Source organism: Phodopus roborovskii, unplaced genomic scaffold, assembly GCF_943737965.1.
Source record: "Phodopus roborovskii unplaced genomic scaffold, PHOROB, whole genome shotgun sequence".
NCBI lineage: Eukaryota > Metazoa > Chordata > Mammalia > Rodentia > Cricetidae > Phodopus > Phodopus roborovskii.
In genome coordinates, this window is record NW_026126410.1 from 42027702 (window position 1) to 42047065 (window position 19364).

Here is a 19364-nt window from a genome sequence, read left to right on the forward strand (position 1 = left end):
GGTACAGAACACACTCAGATCTGTGTTCTGTAGATGCAGAGAAGTATGAAGTCCCAGATCCAACAAAATAATGTCCTTATGGAGCTCAGATACTGTCAGACAATATTTGGCTGGGTTCTGGTCAATTAAAGCATTACTTCTATGTTTGTAGCCTATGGAGCAGGATTAGTGTTTTTCTGGAGATAAAAATGATCCCAATCAATGCTTTTCTCTCTGTATCAGGAGTGATGAATACCCATAATACTGAAGATTTAGAATAGAAAACACAAATATCACTTCAAGGACAATACATTTCCATCTCAGATGTCCATTTCATAACAAATGAGGTGAAGTGTTATCTAGTTACCACAAGACCCCTTTGAAATTATAGAATTAAAAATTCCAAAGTTTTAGAATAGATTGTCATAATTTATTTTAAATATACCATCAAATAAGAATGTGTTATATTCCACCCCTAGCTTGTTGTTCACTGGACATAGATGTGGAGAAACCCATGGGAACCTCTATTCCTGCAGAAGAATCCAGTGACAGACAGACTTGTGGAGACTCTTTAGACAAAGGGGTTGGGTGTGTACGCCTCAGGACCACAGATTCAGCATGCATTTGGCTTCATTCCTGTCCTCCCAGGCTTCACCGGCCCCTCAAAGCTGTTCCTTGAGGCTGTTTATAAATGTATCAAGCCAAATGCTCATTGTTGCAAATGTCAAGGAGGCAGGAATCTCTGTTTCTACGGCATTGCCAATGAGAGGCGGAGTTAAAAACAAACAGTGATGGCTGGTCATCAGTGCTTGTGTCTAAGAAGAGGAAGCAGAAGGGCTTGGTGGGCAAACAGAGAAACCAATGATGGGAAGATGAAGAACCAAAAGACCGGATTTTGAAAACGAAAGGAAAGCGATCACAGGATAAGGAAGAACCCAGGCAGAATGACACATGCTGCAGTCCCAGCACTGTGCAGGAGAAGGCAGAGAGATCAGAAGTTCAAGGTCATCCTTGGCTTCACAGTGAGTTCAAGGCCAGCCTGGGCTGACAAAGACCCTGCCTCAAACAGAAATGGGAGTATGAAAAGGACCACAGTAAAACCCATGACTTTGTATTTTAACTTACTATAAAACGAGTCAACACTGATTCTATTTGCAATTTTCTACACTGTTCAGATATTAGGTTTTCAGTACTTGGGTAACATCCCTGATTGAAAAAGGAGGCTTGTTAAAACCCTACCTGTTCTGATCCAACATTATAAATGAGAGCATTTTAAATAGTATATTGAGCTGTCCTCAGAAGGCGCTGCTTAACTGAAGAGGAGATGCTTCCTGAGCCCAGGGTGGTGTAGTCCTTGACTTAACGACTAGCATCATTTCATCAAATATGTTTCCTCCCATTCTTGCTCATCACTGGGCCACTGTGTCCAAGGATTGGCTCTTTCTTACACTGAGTTAGAACCATGTTCACCACCAGCAAACAAGATTCGTACTAATTACATTAAGCGATATCTAGGAAGAAAGAATATACACTTACAGGGAAATCTTCCCTAGATGTTACGCTGGGACCCATGAGAGCCTTGGGGTTGGTGAAAGACACATGAAGAACAGTCAAGTCCTGGAACCCAAACTGACAGGCCCTGCACAGGAGAGTTTGTGCTGATACAGTGCTCTTGGATTTCAAAAAGCTGAGAAGATAACTCTACCCAAACCATTGCCTTCGCTGAGGCAGGGGACTTAGCTCAGTTGATAAAGCACGAGCTGTGCCAGTGTGAGGACCTGAGTTCAGATCCCCAGACTCGCACCGATCCCAGTGTGGTAGAACACATCTGTAGTCCCTTTGCTCTTATGTTGAGGTGGGAGACAGAGACAGGGGAAATCTCTGGAAACTGTGGGCCAGCTTGCCTTGTGTATGCAGCACAGAAAAACAAGAAACCTGGTCTCAAACAAGGTGCAAGTTATCTTCTGACTTCCATATTCTGGGCTTGGACAAGGGGAGGATGAGGAGGGATAGAGGATGGACATGGGGAGGGGGAGGAGGAGTTCTCAGTGTAGTACAGGCCAGGAGAGTGAGGAATTTTTCAAACAAAAGTTTAAAAATAATGATAAATGATCACAATGAAGAAGCACGCATTTGTAAAATAAAAAAAAGCTCCATGCAATACTCTATGGAAAGGGTCAGGAGGGCAGGTATCTGTTACTGAGAATACTGAGCACCAGAGGAGGATAACATGTTCAGACAGGATAGTCAGATCATTAACCAACAAGAGTGATGATAACGTAAATAATCTGAGAATATTAAATATACAAAGATGAAAAAAATACTAGCCTGAAAGACAGGATGGATGATGAAATTAGAGTATGTGTAGTCCCTGTATTGTTTAAGATTATAATAGAATTTGAGAATTGGGTGCATGGCATAAGTTTTAAAGTAAACAGAAACCAAAATAAACAGCCAGGCTGCCATGCTTCATGTCCAAGTTGCCGGGGAGAAAAAAAGTATAATTGTAAATAAAAAAAAAAAAAAAAAAAAAAAAAAGCAGAAGAGAAGAAAAATAAAGGCAAAGGGGAGGCATGGTGAATTAAAAAAATATCAAATCAGATTGTAGCAGCGATGATAACATACGTGTATACTGCTTGTCAAGTGAAGGAGGGGGACTTCTGGATCGGAGAAAACAGCATGCAGCCACATGGTATTTACCAGGCGTATCACCAAATCACCTCTAATTTTCCAAACAGACAAAGAGAAGCAGAGAGAAAGATGGAAAAGGGTCACCGGCAAGTTCAGCCCAAGAAGGCTGCGAGTGCTGTATTGCCATTAGAGAAGACAGACTTCAATGGACAAGCACTCCCAAAGGCGAGAGAGCTTTGTGTTAGCTGGGGCGTGACCTACTTTTCCTCTCCTAGGCTGAACTCTGCATTTGTCCTTTCATCATTGTCTTAAAGGAGGTGTCTGGCTGGGTGGCATCAGACTACTCCTACTGCACAAGGCAGGAGGTGGCAACACTCGAAGAAAAATTTCTTCTGACATTTTCTAGCTATTTCAAAGGTAAGCTTTGTTTGGGGGATTTTTTCCCCCTTTTTTGGTTCTATTTCTGGTCAGAGTTACTGTTTTGTACCATTGAGAGGTAAGTCCCTCCCACACAGCTTAGAAGCTGTCTGACAATACCCGTGCTCATTATTAACACGGCCATCACTGCAAGTTTTCCTTTATCGGCTCTGAGCATCTGTGAGGGGATAGAGGGGCTTCATGGAGGAGAGGAGGGGAACTGAAGATGTCTGTGTTAGGCAGCACCTACTTACAAAACCATGTTCACGTGATCAGGATTAAACTGGGTCTAGTGGGCATTGAGAAGCCATTCTTGGCTTAAGGGACTTATTACATATCAGGGGAAGCAATAACAAGATAAAAAGGTCAAAATGCTCAACAGTGTAGCTCAGGTCTGGCGTCCCATGATGCTCATCACAAAACTAGTGGAGATCCCAACCTGCTGAGGTCACTTCCATGTGTAAGAACGGTGGGGGGGGGGAGGTAGGAGGGAGCACTCCTCGGGGAGGAGGTGGTGGCAAGCCACAGGTGTGTGGGAAGGGCAGGAGGCGCTGCTCAGTGGGCTATTGTAAAAGAAAGAAATGCCCGGGCAGACAAGGTTCAGAACAAGTTACAGAATAAACCTCTTCACATTTGGGGGTCGACAGAAAAGAGCTGCGAGCTGTGTGCCATTATCACTCTAGTGTTTGCACGCTCCACACTTTTCCGCCTTGCATCAAGCCAGCTATGAAATGCCAACTGCCATGGCTTCCTTGTGCCGCACACTGCGTGCAGAAGATTGTGACAAAGACAAAGTTCTGAAAGGAAAAGTACCAGCCAGATTGGTAGCACCAGTAACTTTCCTAATTGTGGTGATCACAAATCTGACAAAAGTCACTTAAGGTAGGGTTTATTCTGAATCACAGCTCAGTAGAATGCAGTCTGTCCATCATGGCAGGGGAGGCGTGGCGGTGGGAGGAGCAAGCCAGGAAGCAGAGTTGGGGGGGGGCACTTAGCTGGCTCTTTCCCTCTCCCCTTGCCATTCAGTCCAGCTCAGTATGACCCACACTTGAGATGGGGTTTCTCTCTTCCGATAAGCAGCCCTGGAAACACCTTCATAGACACACCCATCTATGCCTCATCTGTGCCTCAATGAAAGTCAAAACTAAAACTAACCATCACACTTGCCTCTGCATGCCTTCCTTTTGAAAGAGCGGCTCGCTTTAACTCTTCACAGCATGAATTTCACACTGGCGCCTCTCACACCAATACTGCCCTTGGCATTTATGTTTGCAGGTTAACAGTTGGCGCATTCTGCACATTTTCGTAAGTTTGATATTGAATCAACAAGTAAATGCTAATCCCATCAGCTCTTATGCAACTGGTAAGTTTTCCAGGGCCCAGAGAATGAGAAGCCAGTTGGTGGCACCATCTTTCCATGACCATCATAGAGTATCTGTGATATAGGCAATTTTCCATTGTATTTGCAGGGCATTGTACAACACACGCTCAACACATGCTTGCTGTTGACAATTAAACAACCATTACAGAATCCTGCAAATACAAAACAAAACAAACAAACAAAAAAACACATTCCTGGGTTGAGAATTTCTTCCTGTAGTTACAAATGGACACTGGGGAGCCTTATCCAAGGGTCCCTCTATTGAACGCTCAAGAAAAATGTCCTAATTTGCATTTTCCTGAAGGTAAGGCTGTTTAGCACCTTTGAAAACATTTGTCAGCCATTTGTGTTTCCTATTCTGAGAACTATCTGTTCAGTTCATGGGCTCATTTATTGATGAGCTGGCGTACACTTTTTGCTGTTCAGTTTGTACGTGTTTAATTGGATATTAACTGTCTATCTGAACCATGGCTGACAAGGTTGTTTCCTCTGCCAACGCTTTCCTGTAATGCCATTTGTCAGTTCTTGGGTTATTTCCTCTGCTACCGGAGTCCTGTTTCACAAGTCTGTGTCTATGCCTATAGCTTGCAGTGTTGTTTTTTTCCCCTCTCTCTAGCAGTTTCAGCATTTCACTTTTTGGCTTAAGAGCTTGGATCCGTTTTGACTTGATGTTTGTCAAGTGAGAGATCTTACTCTACTATAGTCAGGGTGAGAGAGATCTTACTCTAGTTGGAGTGTCTACCAAGAAAACAAATAACAACACAAGTTGGGAACGAGGAACTCCTATTCACTGCTGGTGGGATTGTGAACTGGGGAAGCTGAACCAGATCAGTGTGGAGGTTTTTCAAAACACTAAAACCAGAACTGCCATATGACCCAGATAAACCCCTCCTGGGCATGCACCCAAGGGGCTCTGTAGCTTACCCAGAGTTATTTGCACAACCATGTTTGTTGCTGTGATGTTCACAACAGCAAGGAAAAGAAATCAGTTTAGGTATCCATAAATGTAGGAGTGAACAGTAAAAATGGGATACATACACAATGGCATTTTATTCAGCTATAAAGAAATTATAAAATTCGAAGGAAATATGATATGCCTGAAAATTATATTAAGTTCAGCATCCCAGACTCAGAAACACAAATACCACATGATCTCTCTTATATTTGGATTGGAGATCCTAATTACTTTTTGAGATGGGGTCTTATTCTGTAGCATCGACTGTCCTGGAACTCACTATGTTGACCAAGCTGGCCTTGAACCTGAAGTGATCTCCCTCTTCAGATGCTAGGACTGCTGGTATATATTTATGTGGGAGTGGGAAGAGGTACAGGCCTGGAAACTATGAAGGGGGCATGAGTTGGGTGGGGACTTTCAAGGAATGGGTTGGGGGTAGGCAACAATATATATGAGACATGGAAATAGAATGGATAACACTGGGGATGGAAGGAATCCATTGAGGGAGAGATGAGGGCAATGAGCAGAGAAGGAGGAATCTAAAGCAATGCATGTATAAAAATGTACTAAGGAAACTCATTCCTTTCTGTACACTAATTTTAAAAGTAAATAAAAAAGACAAATATCTACAGGTTTAGCCTTTGCAATACCTGGCATGTTATAGTCTTTCAAGAGGGAGGCAGACACTGGATCATTTGTAGCTTTGAAGAGATACCAGAGAGTCACAGAGATCTTGCTATTGAGCGGCAAGTAGGTACCAGGGGTTTGGAAGCCCACGGAAAGGGTTTCACAAAAGCTCATGGCAATGAGGAACTATTACTTTCATCTGGATAGAACTTAGGAGTGCACAGTCTAAGAACAGGGGCGATTAAGAGCTATGTTATTAAAACAAGCCGGAGTCCCTGAGGTCAAAAGGGAGGCATGAGAAAGTCCATAGTATTTCCCGGAAAGTAACAGACCCAGTACCCTCCACACCCCATCTCCATGTCAATGGCTAACACAGCTTCTTAGGCACAGGGTTGAAAACTATTATGTTTAGAACAGAGCTGGATTTGTAGGAGAGCCACAGTAAAGGTTCTAGAGCAGAAAGCCTGAGAAGTGGGCTGCAGAGGGCTTTGGGGCACAAGGAAAACAGTGAGTCTGTGTGCTTTTCCACACAGGGAAAAGTGTACATCATGGAAAACCAGGCGGATTCTCACAGTAAGAATTGTTATATGTGCGTGGATGCTTTGCCTGCATAAATGTCTGTGTACCACATGCATGCTTGGTGCTCAGCTGGGGCGGCATCTCTTGTTGTCACTTGTGTCCAGTGATATGAAACATTGACTTATAGATTATGTCTTTTTGTTGGCTTTCCAAGACAGCTCCCACAGTGCTCTGGCCAGCTAGCAACACGTGCTTACTATGCAAATAAATGAAGGGATTAATTTTTACATTCCAAGCTAGTGTTTAGCTAGCATGTAAATCATGAAACTGTACAATGGTTGGCTTCAAACACAAATAATTGCTGTATTTCCATTTTTAATCTTCCAACTTTTTAATGTCTTCAAACTAGATTTAAGAGTTGTATTTAAAAATTTTAATCACCCTTTACACGAAAACCTTCTCATACTTTCATTCACTGTTACAGGTAGTCTGAAATTCAGAGGTGATTTAAAAACAGTTGACAAACAGATGAGCAAAACTGTGAGTCTTATGAAGTGATGCCCAACATTTTTGCTATTTGGAAAGCTGGAGAGGATTTTAAATTGGAGGCCAGTCTGGGTTATAGAGTGAGGCCCCCATCTTTGGGGTTAGGGAGGAGGAGCCATCTAACATCATAACAGCTGTTAAATGACGGTCTTTGTTGTTCCTGAGATTACTTCAGTTGATACCTGAGGCATCTCTCCCACTGGCCTGAAGGATGCTAGAAACCACAGCTCTTCAAATTTCAGTGAGCAATGCCCTTGCTTCTGAAACACTGAAGCAAGTCATTTCGACACAATTAACACACTTTCCAAAGGAGTTCTGTGTTTAAAGCACCTACCAAAATCTGTCCAGCGAAGCAGACAAAGAGGATGAAGATGAGGGAGAGAAATGCAGCTCCGAAGGACAAGCCAAGGATGGACGTTCTATCAGGAAACAAAAAGCAACAGGTTAGTGTGGAGGTCGCGTCTGTCCCTCTGGAAAGTACCAGTGACACTTAATTTCACTTAATTAGGACATGTTTAATCATTACTTCAACCCTCAGTATGTATGTGTATATGTATGTATGCATATATATGTATTCATATATACATACATACATATATAATTTTTTTTTAGAAATGAAAAATGAAGCAAAACCAAATGAAATGTATGTCCTTGGGAAAGTGTTGACAGCCATGATGTAACCACAGCCCTACAACACTGGTACTTTGTAGAAGAAAGGACCATTTTTTTGTGTGTGACTATTTCATGCTCCATTTGTCCATCCCATTACCCGAGTGGCCTCTTTGCTGCTGGTGTCCTAGAAGCTATTGTTTCTATGGATGCCACCATGGCCACCTTGAGCATCTCATCCTACCTTAATTACCGGTGTCCTAGGGACACTGAATCTCCACTCTCCTCCAAGCCTTACACCCAGACTCAATTTTATTCAACACAGACAAGGTTAAGTGCTTCCTGAATTTCTTCCAGGATTTCACAGGACAGGCCACACACATGCATGATCAAGTCAACAAACACAAAAGTATCCTGTGATCATACGAGAAGCATGTCCACTAAGTTAAACATGCCCAGACACCTTTCAGGCTCACATATGAGATCTGTGTGTCAGGGCTGTGGAGAAAGCTCGGTTGATAAAAACACTTACTTGTGAGGATGACGACTAGAGTTTTCATCCTTAGTACCCAATAATAAACCAGGTGAGTACAGAAGTCATGGTCCTAGCACTCAGAAGTGTGTGTGTGTGTGTGGGGGGGGCGGTGGGCAGTGGGTTCCCAGGGCAAATTAGCTCGTTGGATTAGCTGCTTTGGTGAGCATCAGATTCACAAGAGATTCCTTCTGATTGAATAAAGTACAGAGTGATGGAAGAAGACACCCAATGTTGACATCTGACCCTGACATGCATGTACACACACACACACACACACACACACACACACACACACACACTACAAAATAAGCATGAGAAAAGGTTTTTGATGTATTTCTGAGTGATGCTTTAAATAACTAAAGAATTCACCGTCTTTAAAATGCCAGTTAATCCCCATGCTAGAAGAATTTGTGACTAAGAGAAGAGGCAAAGTCACCAGGAACAATTGAAGCTGAAACTCAGATGGAACATCCATAACAGGTAGGATGTCATCTGAAGCCACTGTGGAAGCTCGTGCCAGTGCAACTGGCTAAAAACAGAGCAGAAACGGAAGAAGCAGCACTGAAGAGAGGAACCCCCAGGGTGACAAGAAAGGGAATAGAAGAACCAGATACAAATAAGTACATACAACTGCAACCACCCTGCAGGAACACACCCCGAGCCCCAGGAAGAGCAGCAAAGCAAGTAACACTGAGTAACACCTAAAGCCCTCACAATGGGTATACTCTCTCAACCTACCGTCCCATACACCTACACTATTTCAAGAAATGATTACGGTGGCCTCAACAAAGCTGTAAACTTCAATTCAAACCAACACTTGGGCACCGAGTCAGGGTGCTTCCAAATAATATCCTTTTAAGATGTGTATGTATTTCAAATCTAGATTGTTGACTGGCATCATGGACCATCAAGCTTCTATTACACAGAAAGGAATAAGATGGGACCTTGGGGCTACTTAGAGTCTAGCAGAAGTAAATACTATGTGTTCCCTAAATTCCATTATCGAGAACATTATATTATCAGAGAACATGTATGTATGTATACCGTGTATACAGCTACTGTCAGTGGAAGTCAGAAGAGGGCAATGGATCCCCTGGAATTGGAGTTATGGATGTTTGTGTGCCACCATGTTGGTCCTAGACCCTCTTCAAGAGCAGGAAGTGATCTTAACCACTGAATGATCTCTTTAGCCACAGTGCAACTATAGTTTTGACTGAGATCTGTTTTTATAAATAGGCATTCCACGATTCTGCCATGTTTGTTGGTTCTGTTTCTTGAATCAATCTTGATAACATCCTCTGAAATTACCTATTTTATTTGAATTTTTAAGTGTAAAATTCTATGTAACATCTACAGTACAATTCTTACATCTAAGGCCCAAGAATCATTGCAACAAAGAGGGTAACAGGATTGTAAGAACCAGAAGAATGGGAAGTGATGGGAGGTGTCATTATGTATATATGTTTCTCATACTGGTTAATGAATAAAGCACTGCTGGCCAATAGGAAAGGAAGATAGGAGTGACTAGGAGACAAGGAGGAAAGAGGAAGTAAGAAGGAGGAGTTAAGATGGAGAGTCTGGAAAAGGCAGAACCGCCAGCCGCCTCTCCCTGGTAAGACCACGTGGAAATACATAGAAATGGGTTAATAATTAAGACAGAGCTAGCTGATAAGAAACAAGTAACTGGGCCAACAGCATTGTATCAAATACAGAGTTTCTGTGTATTATTTGGGGCTCGAGTGGCAGTGGGACAAGACCAGCAGCGGGCGGAAAAACCTTACTCTTTACAGAGAAGTTTGCTGTAAGACTTGTTTTCTTAGACATTTCACAAAGGCTACAACTAAGAAGTCTCATCACCATGGATATCTAAACAAGACCTGAACAACAATACTACCGATGGACATGCTAACAAAGAAACAAAAGCTCATGGGTCTTAACACTAGACAACTGGAGAATGCCCAGAGGCAGAGAAGGGTCTTCCCCAAGTTATCTGAAACCACATGATCAACCCTCATGTCACCTACATGCAGATAGCATTATATGGGCTGTGCAAGCTGCATTTATGTATTTAGGAATATATCTACAGACACAACAGCAATTACAAAAAAAGAAGTCATGAATTTGAGTGAGAATAAGGGGGAATACATTGGAGGAGATGGAAGAAGAAAATGGAAGGAGGAAAATACAGCAATTATAGCTTAAAAAATAAATCACAAAAATCCCATGTAACACTTTCCTGTAATTAAAAAATACCCATATTTGAAATAATTTCTTCTTGTATTTAATTTTTTTTTTCATTATGGATGAGTCTTGGGACCACATATTTTGCTGAACTCAAAACTTGAGTTTTTGTTTCATTATTAAGGACTATGATTTCTGTTAATTTTCTACATTATTTGCTTCCAATTCTATTTATAATAACTTTATTGAAACTTATACTAGTCTTTTAAATTTTTTTTATTATCCATATTTTTATTTCCTAATAAATGCATTTAAGGACACACATATCCCAACAAGTATTATTTTACTCAAATCCTATTGCTTTTGACTTATAGCTACTCATTGTTACTCTTGTTTATAGTCTATAATTTCAATTTCCATCTCCTTATAATATGAGAATAATTAAAATATGATTACCAAATTCTGCAGAGTGGCTATTTTTGGTTGGCCTTTGTTATTTCTAATTTCATTATATCTGAGCAGAAACTGAAGATTCTGTTTTCCCCATTATGATAATTTATTTTTGCTCTGTGCGTGATAAATATGTCATATTTCTACTATGTCTTATGAATTTTGAAAATGCCAAATATTTTTACTTATTATTGGTAACAAAGTGTGTTATCTGAAAACTTTGGGAGAGCCTGAGGAGTTAGAGTGTAAATGTATTTTCCACTAGGACTCTGGGCTTGTCAATATATCTGAACATTCTCATAAATTTTCTTCTTTTCCCTTCAAAGAGATGCTTGAGTACACAAGAAGTTTTGATTGCTAATTCTCTTAGAGATTACATCATAATAAGACTCAAACTTTCAAAGGAAGGAAATCAAAAACAGTTCTATCCAGTTATGACACCTGTGAACCACACTAAGGGTAGGATAACTCTAAGGATACAGTAGTTGCATAAATACCTCAGCGGTAAGCACCAATTTTCTGATTGGATAAAGACATACTCAACAACAGGGAATTCATGTCCGATACCAGCCAACTAACCAGGGCTAGTGAAATCCCAAATTTTTTTGGGGGGGGGGCTACAACCAACGATTTACAAAACAAACACAATCCCTAACTACATTCTAAATACTTGTCCTTAGCTCCACAGATATGTGTTCTCACTTGGCATCAAGGAACTTCCTTCCTTCCTTCCTTCTTTCCTTCCTTCCTTCCTTCCTTCCTTCCTTCCTTCCTTCCTTCCTTCTTTCCTTTCTCCCTTCCTCCCTCCCTCCATTCCTCTCTCTCTCTCTCTCTCTCTCTCTCTCTTTCTCTCTCTCTCTAAGAGATAAGAATTATTTGAGAAAACCACAAGCAACCAAAATGCAGATTTGTGGAGCCCAGTCCCAATAGATATGTCTATAATACAACTCCTGCACCTAAGGCTCAGAGAACACTGCAGAGGAGGAAGTTTGCTGTGAGACTGTGCCTCCTAGTAACACCAGAAGCTACAACCATGGAGTCTCACCAACAGGACTACCCAAACATGAGCTGAAAAGGATAGCAGACAAGCTAATGTGGACCAGGGAAAGCCCATCTCAAGCCTCCACAAAGGCAACTAAGCAAGAAACAGTCTTGCTCAGGGAAGAACACACCAACTAGTTATCCAATACCAAAGAGTCATTCCTGAAAACATCTACATACAAGAAATATTAGGCAGAGTGAGCATGTCATATTTATGTATTTAGGAATATATATGTACATACACCTATGTATACAATAACAATTAATGAAAAAAGAGGCCATGAATGTGAAAGGGAGTAAGTTGAGCTTAGTGTTCCATGAAACAGTAATCAGGAAGCTCATACATTCGCTCCAATACCCATCCTTGTTTATAGAGCAAGGCGTGGACAAGCTCTTAGTGTATCCAAAGGCACAATATGCAAGCTGCCAAGGAAGAAAAACAATCAATACTCCTACAGAGTTCTATAGCCCACAAGGCACAATAATGACAAGTCCTGCAAGATACCCTCAATTTTACAACAGTGGCATATTTATCTCAGGGGTAACCAATAGCTGTCTAATTGGACTAAGGCCCACTCAGTAAGAGGAAATTCATGCCCAGTACTAAAATCTAGCTAACTTCCTGTTTGCTGGAGAGGTCACAGACCCCAGAGGAGAACCTATTAATATCATTTTCTAAAACCTTATAGCAGGAAACATTGGCACAGATATCATTATTGTTTGTCTCTCCCAAGACTGTTACGTGCTGAATGCTCGTAGGATGTGTGTAGATCACCCAAATGGTGTTAGTCTCCAACCACAAGAGGTTCCTCAACAGAACCTACCCATGAAGCCACCCTGAAAACAAACTTCTGCTTTCTAAAACATTTTGAGATAAATTCCTGTTGTTTGCAAATTATGAATTCGAAGGCTCTTTGTAATAGAAGACACCAGGGAACAAGAAATACCACGAGTCACAGTAGTGGTTGGTCAAAGCTCTTAATTACCATTATGCCACAAGTTTGCTCTTTCAAAAAGCATACTGTGGCCCATTACCCACACCAAGATGTCTGGGCAACTTAATCAGCTTCAATTAACACTCTTGTTGCAAAGCTGTTGCTTTTGAACACATGAGTATAATTGATTTATAACCTTACAGAGAAGTAAGTGACTCTTCCTTGAAAATTACACCTTTTAGTGGCGATGTTTGACTTCAACACTTTAATCAAGTATATTGTTACATTTTTGAAAGGCTGATTGGGGACAAAGTCCTTTCCCCTTCTATGATTGTGCATTCATGAAGTAAAGGTGGCTCTAGCAAAGACAGAGTCAGTCATTTTGGGGGGAGAATAACATAACTGAATCACATTCTCTCAAAGCCTACAATTCATCCTTATTACAACTCATTGCTTTGGATAAACACGGACACCTCCCTCTGGAATTTAACTCAAGGTGATAAGACACATGCTTTCTTTTCCAAGGAAGACTGCTCCACTCTGTTCAGAACTTCTGAATGGTACTCATCAAGGGCGATAGTGGAGGAGACAGAACACTTACTGACAAGTCATCACGAAACAACTGGGACTCTCCTTTATAAATAAAAGGTATAACTTGAAAATGAAAGGGATTTCAGCAGCAACCAAGAGCAGAAGAGCAGTGCAATGAGTTCAGGAGAGGGAAAGACATTCACATACATAGTCATTGCCACAGTAGCCAGCTTCCTGATGATTGCACTCAGCTTTGAGGTCTTCAGACTATTTGAAGGTCCTCAAATGTGGGAGAGAGAAAAAGGATTGTTATTGGCCAGTAAAGTTTCCCTTCATGGCCGAAGGTTTGAATTTCCCAACATGTTTTATCCTATGGAAAGCACACACAATTTTTCACTGTCTAACTCCTGTGACTGTTAATCCTTTCACAGACTTAAAGTCTACCTGAGCAATGAATTTTTCAGATTGTTCCTCAATGCAACTTCTTCCACAATTCCAAAGCTCATAAACTTCCTTCCTCCCTAAAACACAAGCACCTGGTGTCTAATGCATGCATACATTCTTGGTGTAAAAAATGAGCCCTGGGATCCACATTTTCTCTCAAATCTGTCCCTAACTCAAGATGATTTCTTTCTGTAGAATGGTAGGCTATTCTCCTAGCTTCTCAAACTAAACACACAAACAAAACTCTGATAATTTTCGTATGCACAAGACATCCCTCTGATAATTTTTGTATCTAATGAAACAGCAGGAACCATCTGCATTACTCTTTACACTGCAGCTCAGAATTGGACCATTTTTATCCCATTCAGTGCCATCTCCAAGCAAATCACATCTTACTCTGTCCTGTTTCTTTCCTGACTCAGAAAAGGAAGCACATTCAGATCATGAACTCTGCTTCAAACCCTCCATGGTGTCTCAGAGCACTGGGTAAGAGTCCATAACTGTTCTGGTGGGCCACGGTACAGGAGTTGCCACAACCTGCCTAGACGCTGCTTCTCGTAACTCATGGCATGCTTGCTCTTCTGCCCTGTGCTCTCGCCCTTGATTTCCTGCCAAAGCCAATGGCTTCGACTGGAGTTACTTACTGTTACCAAAGCCAAGGAAATCGAGTCTATTTCTACTGGGTATGGAAGGTACTACTTTCACATTATTTCCTGTTATTTTCCTCTTTTGAGAAAATACTAAAAAAATGGCCTTTTGAAAGAAAGTATCAAAGAATTACTGAAAATATATCTTTAAATGAGTAAGGAAATTGACAGAGTCTAAGTAGAAGTAATCATCCTGAGGCTGTAATTTTGCTATTAAATTTTCTTAAGTAGCATTATTATTAGCTTAGCTTGGGATAATGAAACACAGGAAATCTAACTAAACATTATTAGAAAAGCTTATCCTTGCTTCGATGATTTTCACAATGTCTGGTTTAACATAATCACTGAAGTTGACAGATAATTTTAATAAAATAATTGAAACATGCAAAAATGCTCTGTGTTTGAATATTATTTTGTCTTGAAAGAAGTGCGTATTTGCAGTAAAATTTTACATACACAGTGCAGGCAGAACAACCCTGCAAAGAGGAGTCAAGTTATAATGTAATTAATTCTACTCAAATCCTGAAACTAGAGCCAGGTTCCAAATTTTTATCTGGATAAAGAAGGTTCCAGAACATCTTTCCAGAAAATGCTTTCTTCTGCTGACCACTTCCAAGTAAAAATAAAAATTCCTCTGTTAGCCATTTATTTGCTCATTCACTCATTCCTAATCACTGCTTGATTTGTTTTTTGATTTAGAAAAGATTTTGCAGGCAATAGATGTATCTACCTTGATTTTAAATTTACCACATGCCTATAATTACGAAAATGTCATATCATGTCCTTTATGTATGTACAATTATCTCTTATTAATTAAAGTTACAAACACATAGATATGCATGCACTATGAGAGGATGCAACCTCACTATAACTCAACTAAGTTCAAAAACAAGTATGGGCATGCCAAAAATTGTGAGAGGTATGAATTTCAATGAAAATGCTTTTTACAATGCAACAAATTATTCTTCACACAGATTAGATAAGAAATAAAATTATCAGCTACAAGAATGGCATCAAACACTGACGCTCAACAGACCCAAGGGAACCCGGGGCTGGCACAGTCTGTATAGTATGAGATTTAACAACTACCAGAATGAGGGATGTGCCCAGAAATTTGATTAATTGTGAGCTGGAATTGGGATATTTTAGTGAAGTCAGGGGCCAGGAGTGTTGTATTACCAGAGAGTAGAAAGCAGGTCTGGAAATCTTGAGCCAAGAATGCTATCTCTGGGACCCTAAGTGGAAGAGGACCTTGTAAGCATTCAAGATCCCCAGTTTCATTTTGTGCCATGGACAATGATGCCAATCTACATGACTTACAAAGTACAGTGATTTCTATGTAGAGATGTAACCAAAGGTGGCACCTTGAACTGGTGAATTCCAGAGGTGTCTGCCACCAAAAAACACCTCATGAGGATGCCTTTATAAACAAAGAATGGACGAGGTGACTGAGCTGGAACCCCTGCGATGAAATCATGTCTAAACTGTGGATAGTGAAAGGAAACACCCCCAAGAAATAGTCAGCAGACCAAATGGCACAATCCATGTACTGATGAGCCATAAGTAATGGGATGAAGCCAGTTATTTTGCTGCAGCAGATAAAGAGAAAGAATGTTCAAAATCCACGGGGGGGGGGGAGCCCCATAGAACTGTATATGTTAAGTCATAGTTTCACAAGGACCCAGTAGACACACTTTGAAATTATAAATGTTAGATGGGTATGGAATTAATCCAAATGAAGCACAGACACTCAAAGGAGTAAAACCTGAAGGAAAAACCGTACAGCTTGCAGGCCAGATTGGAAACATGACGTGTGGTTAGGAACTCTGGGAAGGATGGGAAGCCATGAGTATGGGAACGAAAGCAGGCAGCTCAGGAACTCAGCAAAGACAGGAAAGGCTACACCTGTCACTTGGGTGTATAGGAACAGATGTGCATCTAAGCTGAGAAACCAGAGGAGACAAAGGCCCTTAAAGGACTCAGAGAAGGCAGACTTTCCACAAAGGCATAAAATGAGGCTGCAATAACGGGAATGGGATACATCCATAGACATTCTATCTGTGCACATCCATGCTTCAGAACCAGTAAAACAGTTATAGAATTGAGTAACCCTTTAAAAGTTAGGAACACAGATCCAAATACAAAGCAGTTAGCACAAGATAAGATGGTGCGAGCGCTCAGGAGCAAATACAATAAAAAACATATAAAGCAAATAAAGTAACGTTAATATGGGGTGAGACAGAACAAATTAAAAAGACAACTTAGGAAACACACCTAAATCCAAACAGTACCCACCAGAAGGATCACACCTGCAGCACTCATTTGAAAAGGCCTGTGCTGTGAACATCAGGGTGTTTGTGACATTACTCTTTGTCCTTTTCTGTGTCTTTGAAACATTTCAGAGCAAACACCATTTAAATAGTAAGAGACAGGGCTACTAAGAAAGCAAAGTGAAGGAAGGAAGGGAGGCCAATGCCACAAGGGCATTGAACAGCCATGGCCCAAAGCCTGCCCTGTAGGAGCCTTCCTCTTGGCATGCATCTGCCAACAACAGCTGGGAAGGTGGTCTGTGTGGACCCCACAGGGCTCATGTCCAATGGTCAACCTATTTTTCAATATAAAAACAAGTATGTGATGAAATGTGAGAAAATGGACTTTCATTGGGTGGGTCCTTCAAGATGCAGCAGAAACCAAGAGAAAAGAAAGTCAGAACCAACAAGGCAAGATGGCAGGATGTGATGTAATGTCATCTTTTTTTTTTCTTTTAAAATTTTTATGTATTCTTATTTGCAACACCTTTCTTAAAACTGAGAACTATGAAGTGGTTTTTCTTTCTTTCTTTTTTTCCCACTCAATCTTTGTCTTCTTTAGGTATGTTTTAAAAACAGCTCCCTCAGAGTGACAGCCCCTGCATCACTTAGGATGTGGGTAACACAGAGAGGTTCACGAGATGGGCAGGGGCAGGAAAATCAATGAACTCATGTACTCCACAGCAGCAATGAGGACCTAGCTCCCTGGGTAATCCTGATTCCACCAACGTGCGTGCCTCTGCTCCCTGGCAGAGAGGAGAGGACGAAATTTCTCTCATGTACCAGCTGGTGCAGGCCCTGTACTGGAAAGGAATTTAATTTGTTGGCATATTTGAATGGAAAACTGATCAGCTGAGAGCGAGAAATTTCATGGACGATTTTTTTTTTTAAGCAGAGGAGGGCGCCTTTGGCTCTTGTCTGTAGATGTTAATTTGTGGGAAGAGAGGAAATCTGGTGGGAAACCCCTCCAAAACTGTGGGGAGACAGCTGAGGAACCGTATTCATGACCAATGCCATGCCTTGCTGTTTCTCCTATAAATGCCATTGTTTTGGCTCAGTGCCCAGGATAAAAGCCTTTGCAGGATAGAGGGGAAGGCAGCATTTGTTTCTAATTGTTAAGCATCTTCATCTGAGAAAAACCACCACTCAATCTCAGCAGTTCAGCTGTCCACAAATCCTAGCTGTACCACACAGGATAAATTGCAGCGCATGGCTGAATCTTGGTAGACTGATAATTTTGTTTTTTTTTTTGTTTTGTTTTTTGTTTCTCCTACAAAATAGGCAGTGACAAGAGAAAAATATATTTCAGAAAAAATTTCTCTATACCCATTTATTATAAGAATGATGAGAGTCTTAAAACTTCGTTTAAAATATAAAAGGAGAACTGTCTTCTTTGAAGACAGCTATGTTCTTTTAGGAATCAGGATTCTGAGAGCCGTAGGTGGAAACTGGACAGGCAGCTTAGGGCAGAGACCCCATAAGCAGGAGGGAGAACTGGGTTCTGAACAACCCTCCTGTTAGTGTTCAGGCTTCATCCTGGCCTGCTCTAGGGGTTCTTACAGGATAAGCTCTCAGCTGCACCCACTAAGAGCAACATCTTTGCATAGTCACTATGTTCACTTTTAAAGGGGCCCTGCCCACTTCCAATCCTCTCTGTCTATCCCTTTCTCTCTCTCTGCTTCTCTGCCTGTCTCTCTGTCTCCCCCAGTCCTCTCCTCTCTCTTTACTCTTCTGCTGCTCCTGTCCCCAGAGGCTGGTCTCCCCCTTCCCCTCTCCCCATTCCCTTTCTCCTAACCAATCCCCCCACCCCCATTGAGCTCTGCTGCATGGTGTCTTTCTCTAGTGCTGAGCTTTTTAAATTACAACACCTTCCCTGGTTACATGGCGGGTGGGGGACTGGAACTCCAGTCCAGACAGCTGCTGTGCCTTGGAACTGGACCTCTGATTTTCACAGTGGAAACTGATTGTGTCTAGCCCCTTCCCCTGATACCCCCTCCCCCTTTCAGCGCATCTCCTACACAATGTTACCGCTTTAGAGGGAAGATTGCTACAGTAATCTTTAACTTGGCACTGCTGATGCTCTCTAGGGGTGGCTACTTTCCCTTCCAAGGGGCTGGAATCTATCCCTCTTCTTGAATGGAGACTTAACATTTCAAGCTAACCCCCAAACACAAGCGTGAATCCAGCAGGGCCTGCCAATGACCTGACTAGCCATGCTCAAGAGATGGGAGGAGTAACATATTCTTTTCCGCCTCAGAAATTTAGCCCTTAGTGTAGTCACTCGCTGAGCACTGGGTTGACTCTGCCCGATTTTCTCAATTACTCAGAAAAATGTAACCTTTCCTTTTCTCCATCTCCTTTCAGGCATTCTTTCATCTCATCCTTTCAGGCACTTAGGGCATCCTTGCTTTTCCCCTAAAGTTGCATCCCACCCCAGTATCTCTAGCTCCCTCCCAAGTTGCTTACAAAAGGCATAGGTTTCTCTCTTCTCCTTTCATATCATTCTCTAAGATTCAATGCCCTGCTCTTTTCTTTCAGACTCTAGCAAAATCGTCTTTAAGCTTTCTCCTGAGTCTGTCCTTAAATTCTTTTACTAATGAGATTAATAGCTCTGAGATGAGGCATCA

The 19364-nt window shown here is 41.5% G+C and overlaps 1 protein-coding gene across 2 annotated transcripts in view; it reads right to left on the bottom strand.

Annotated features, from left to right (window-relative positions):
- Adcy2 (adenylate cyclase 2) overlaps nt 1-19364 on the bottom strand; it is a 339930-nt gene that overhangs the window by 56357 nt on the left and 264209 nt on the right. For both annotated transcript variants that reach the window (XM_051182639.1, XM_051182638.1), the window contains exon 15: nt 7390-7474. In XM_051182639.1, the coding sequence (XP_051038596.1) occupies nt 7390-7474 (85 nt within the window). The remainder of the gene's footprint in view (nt 1-7389; nt 7475-19364) is intronic.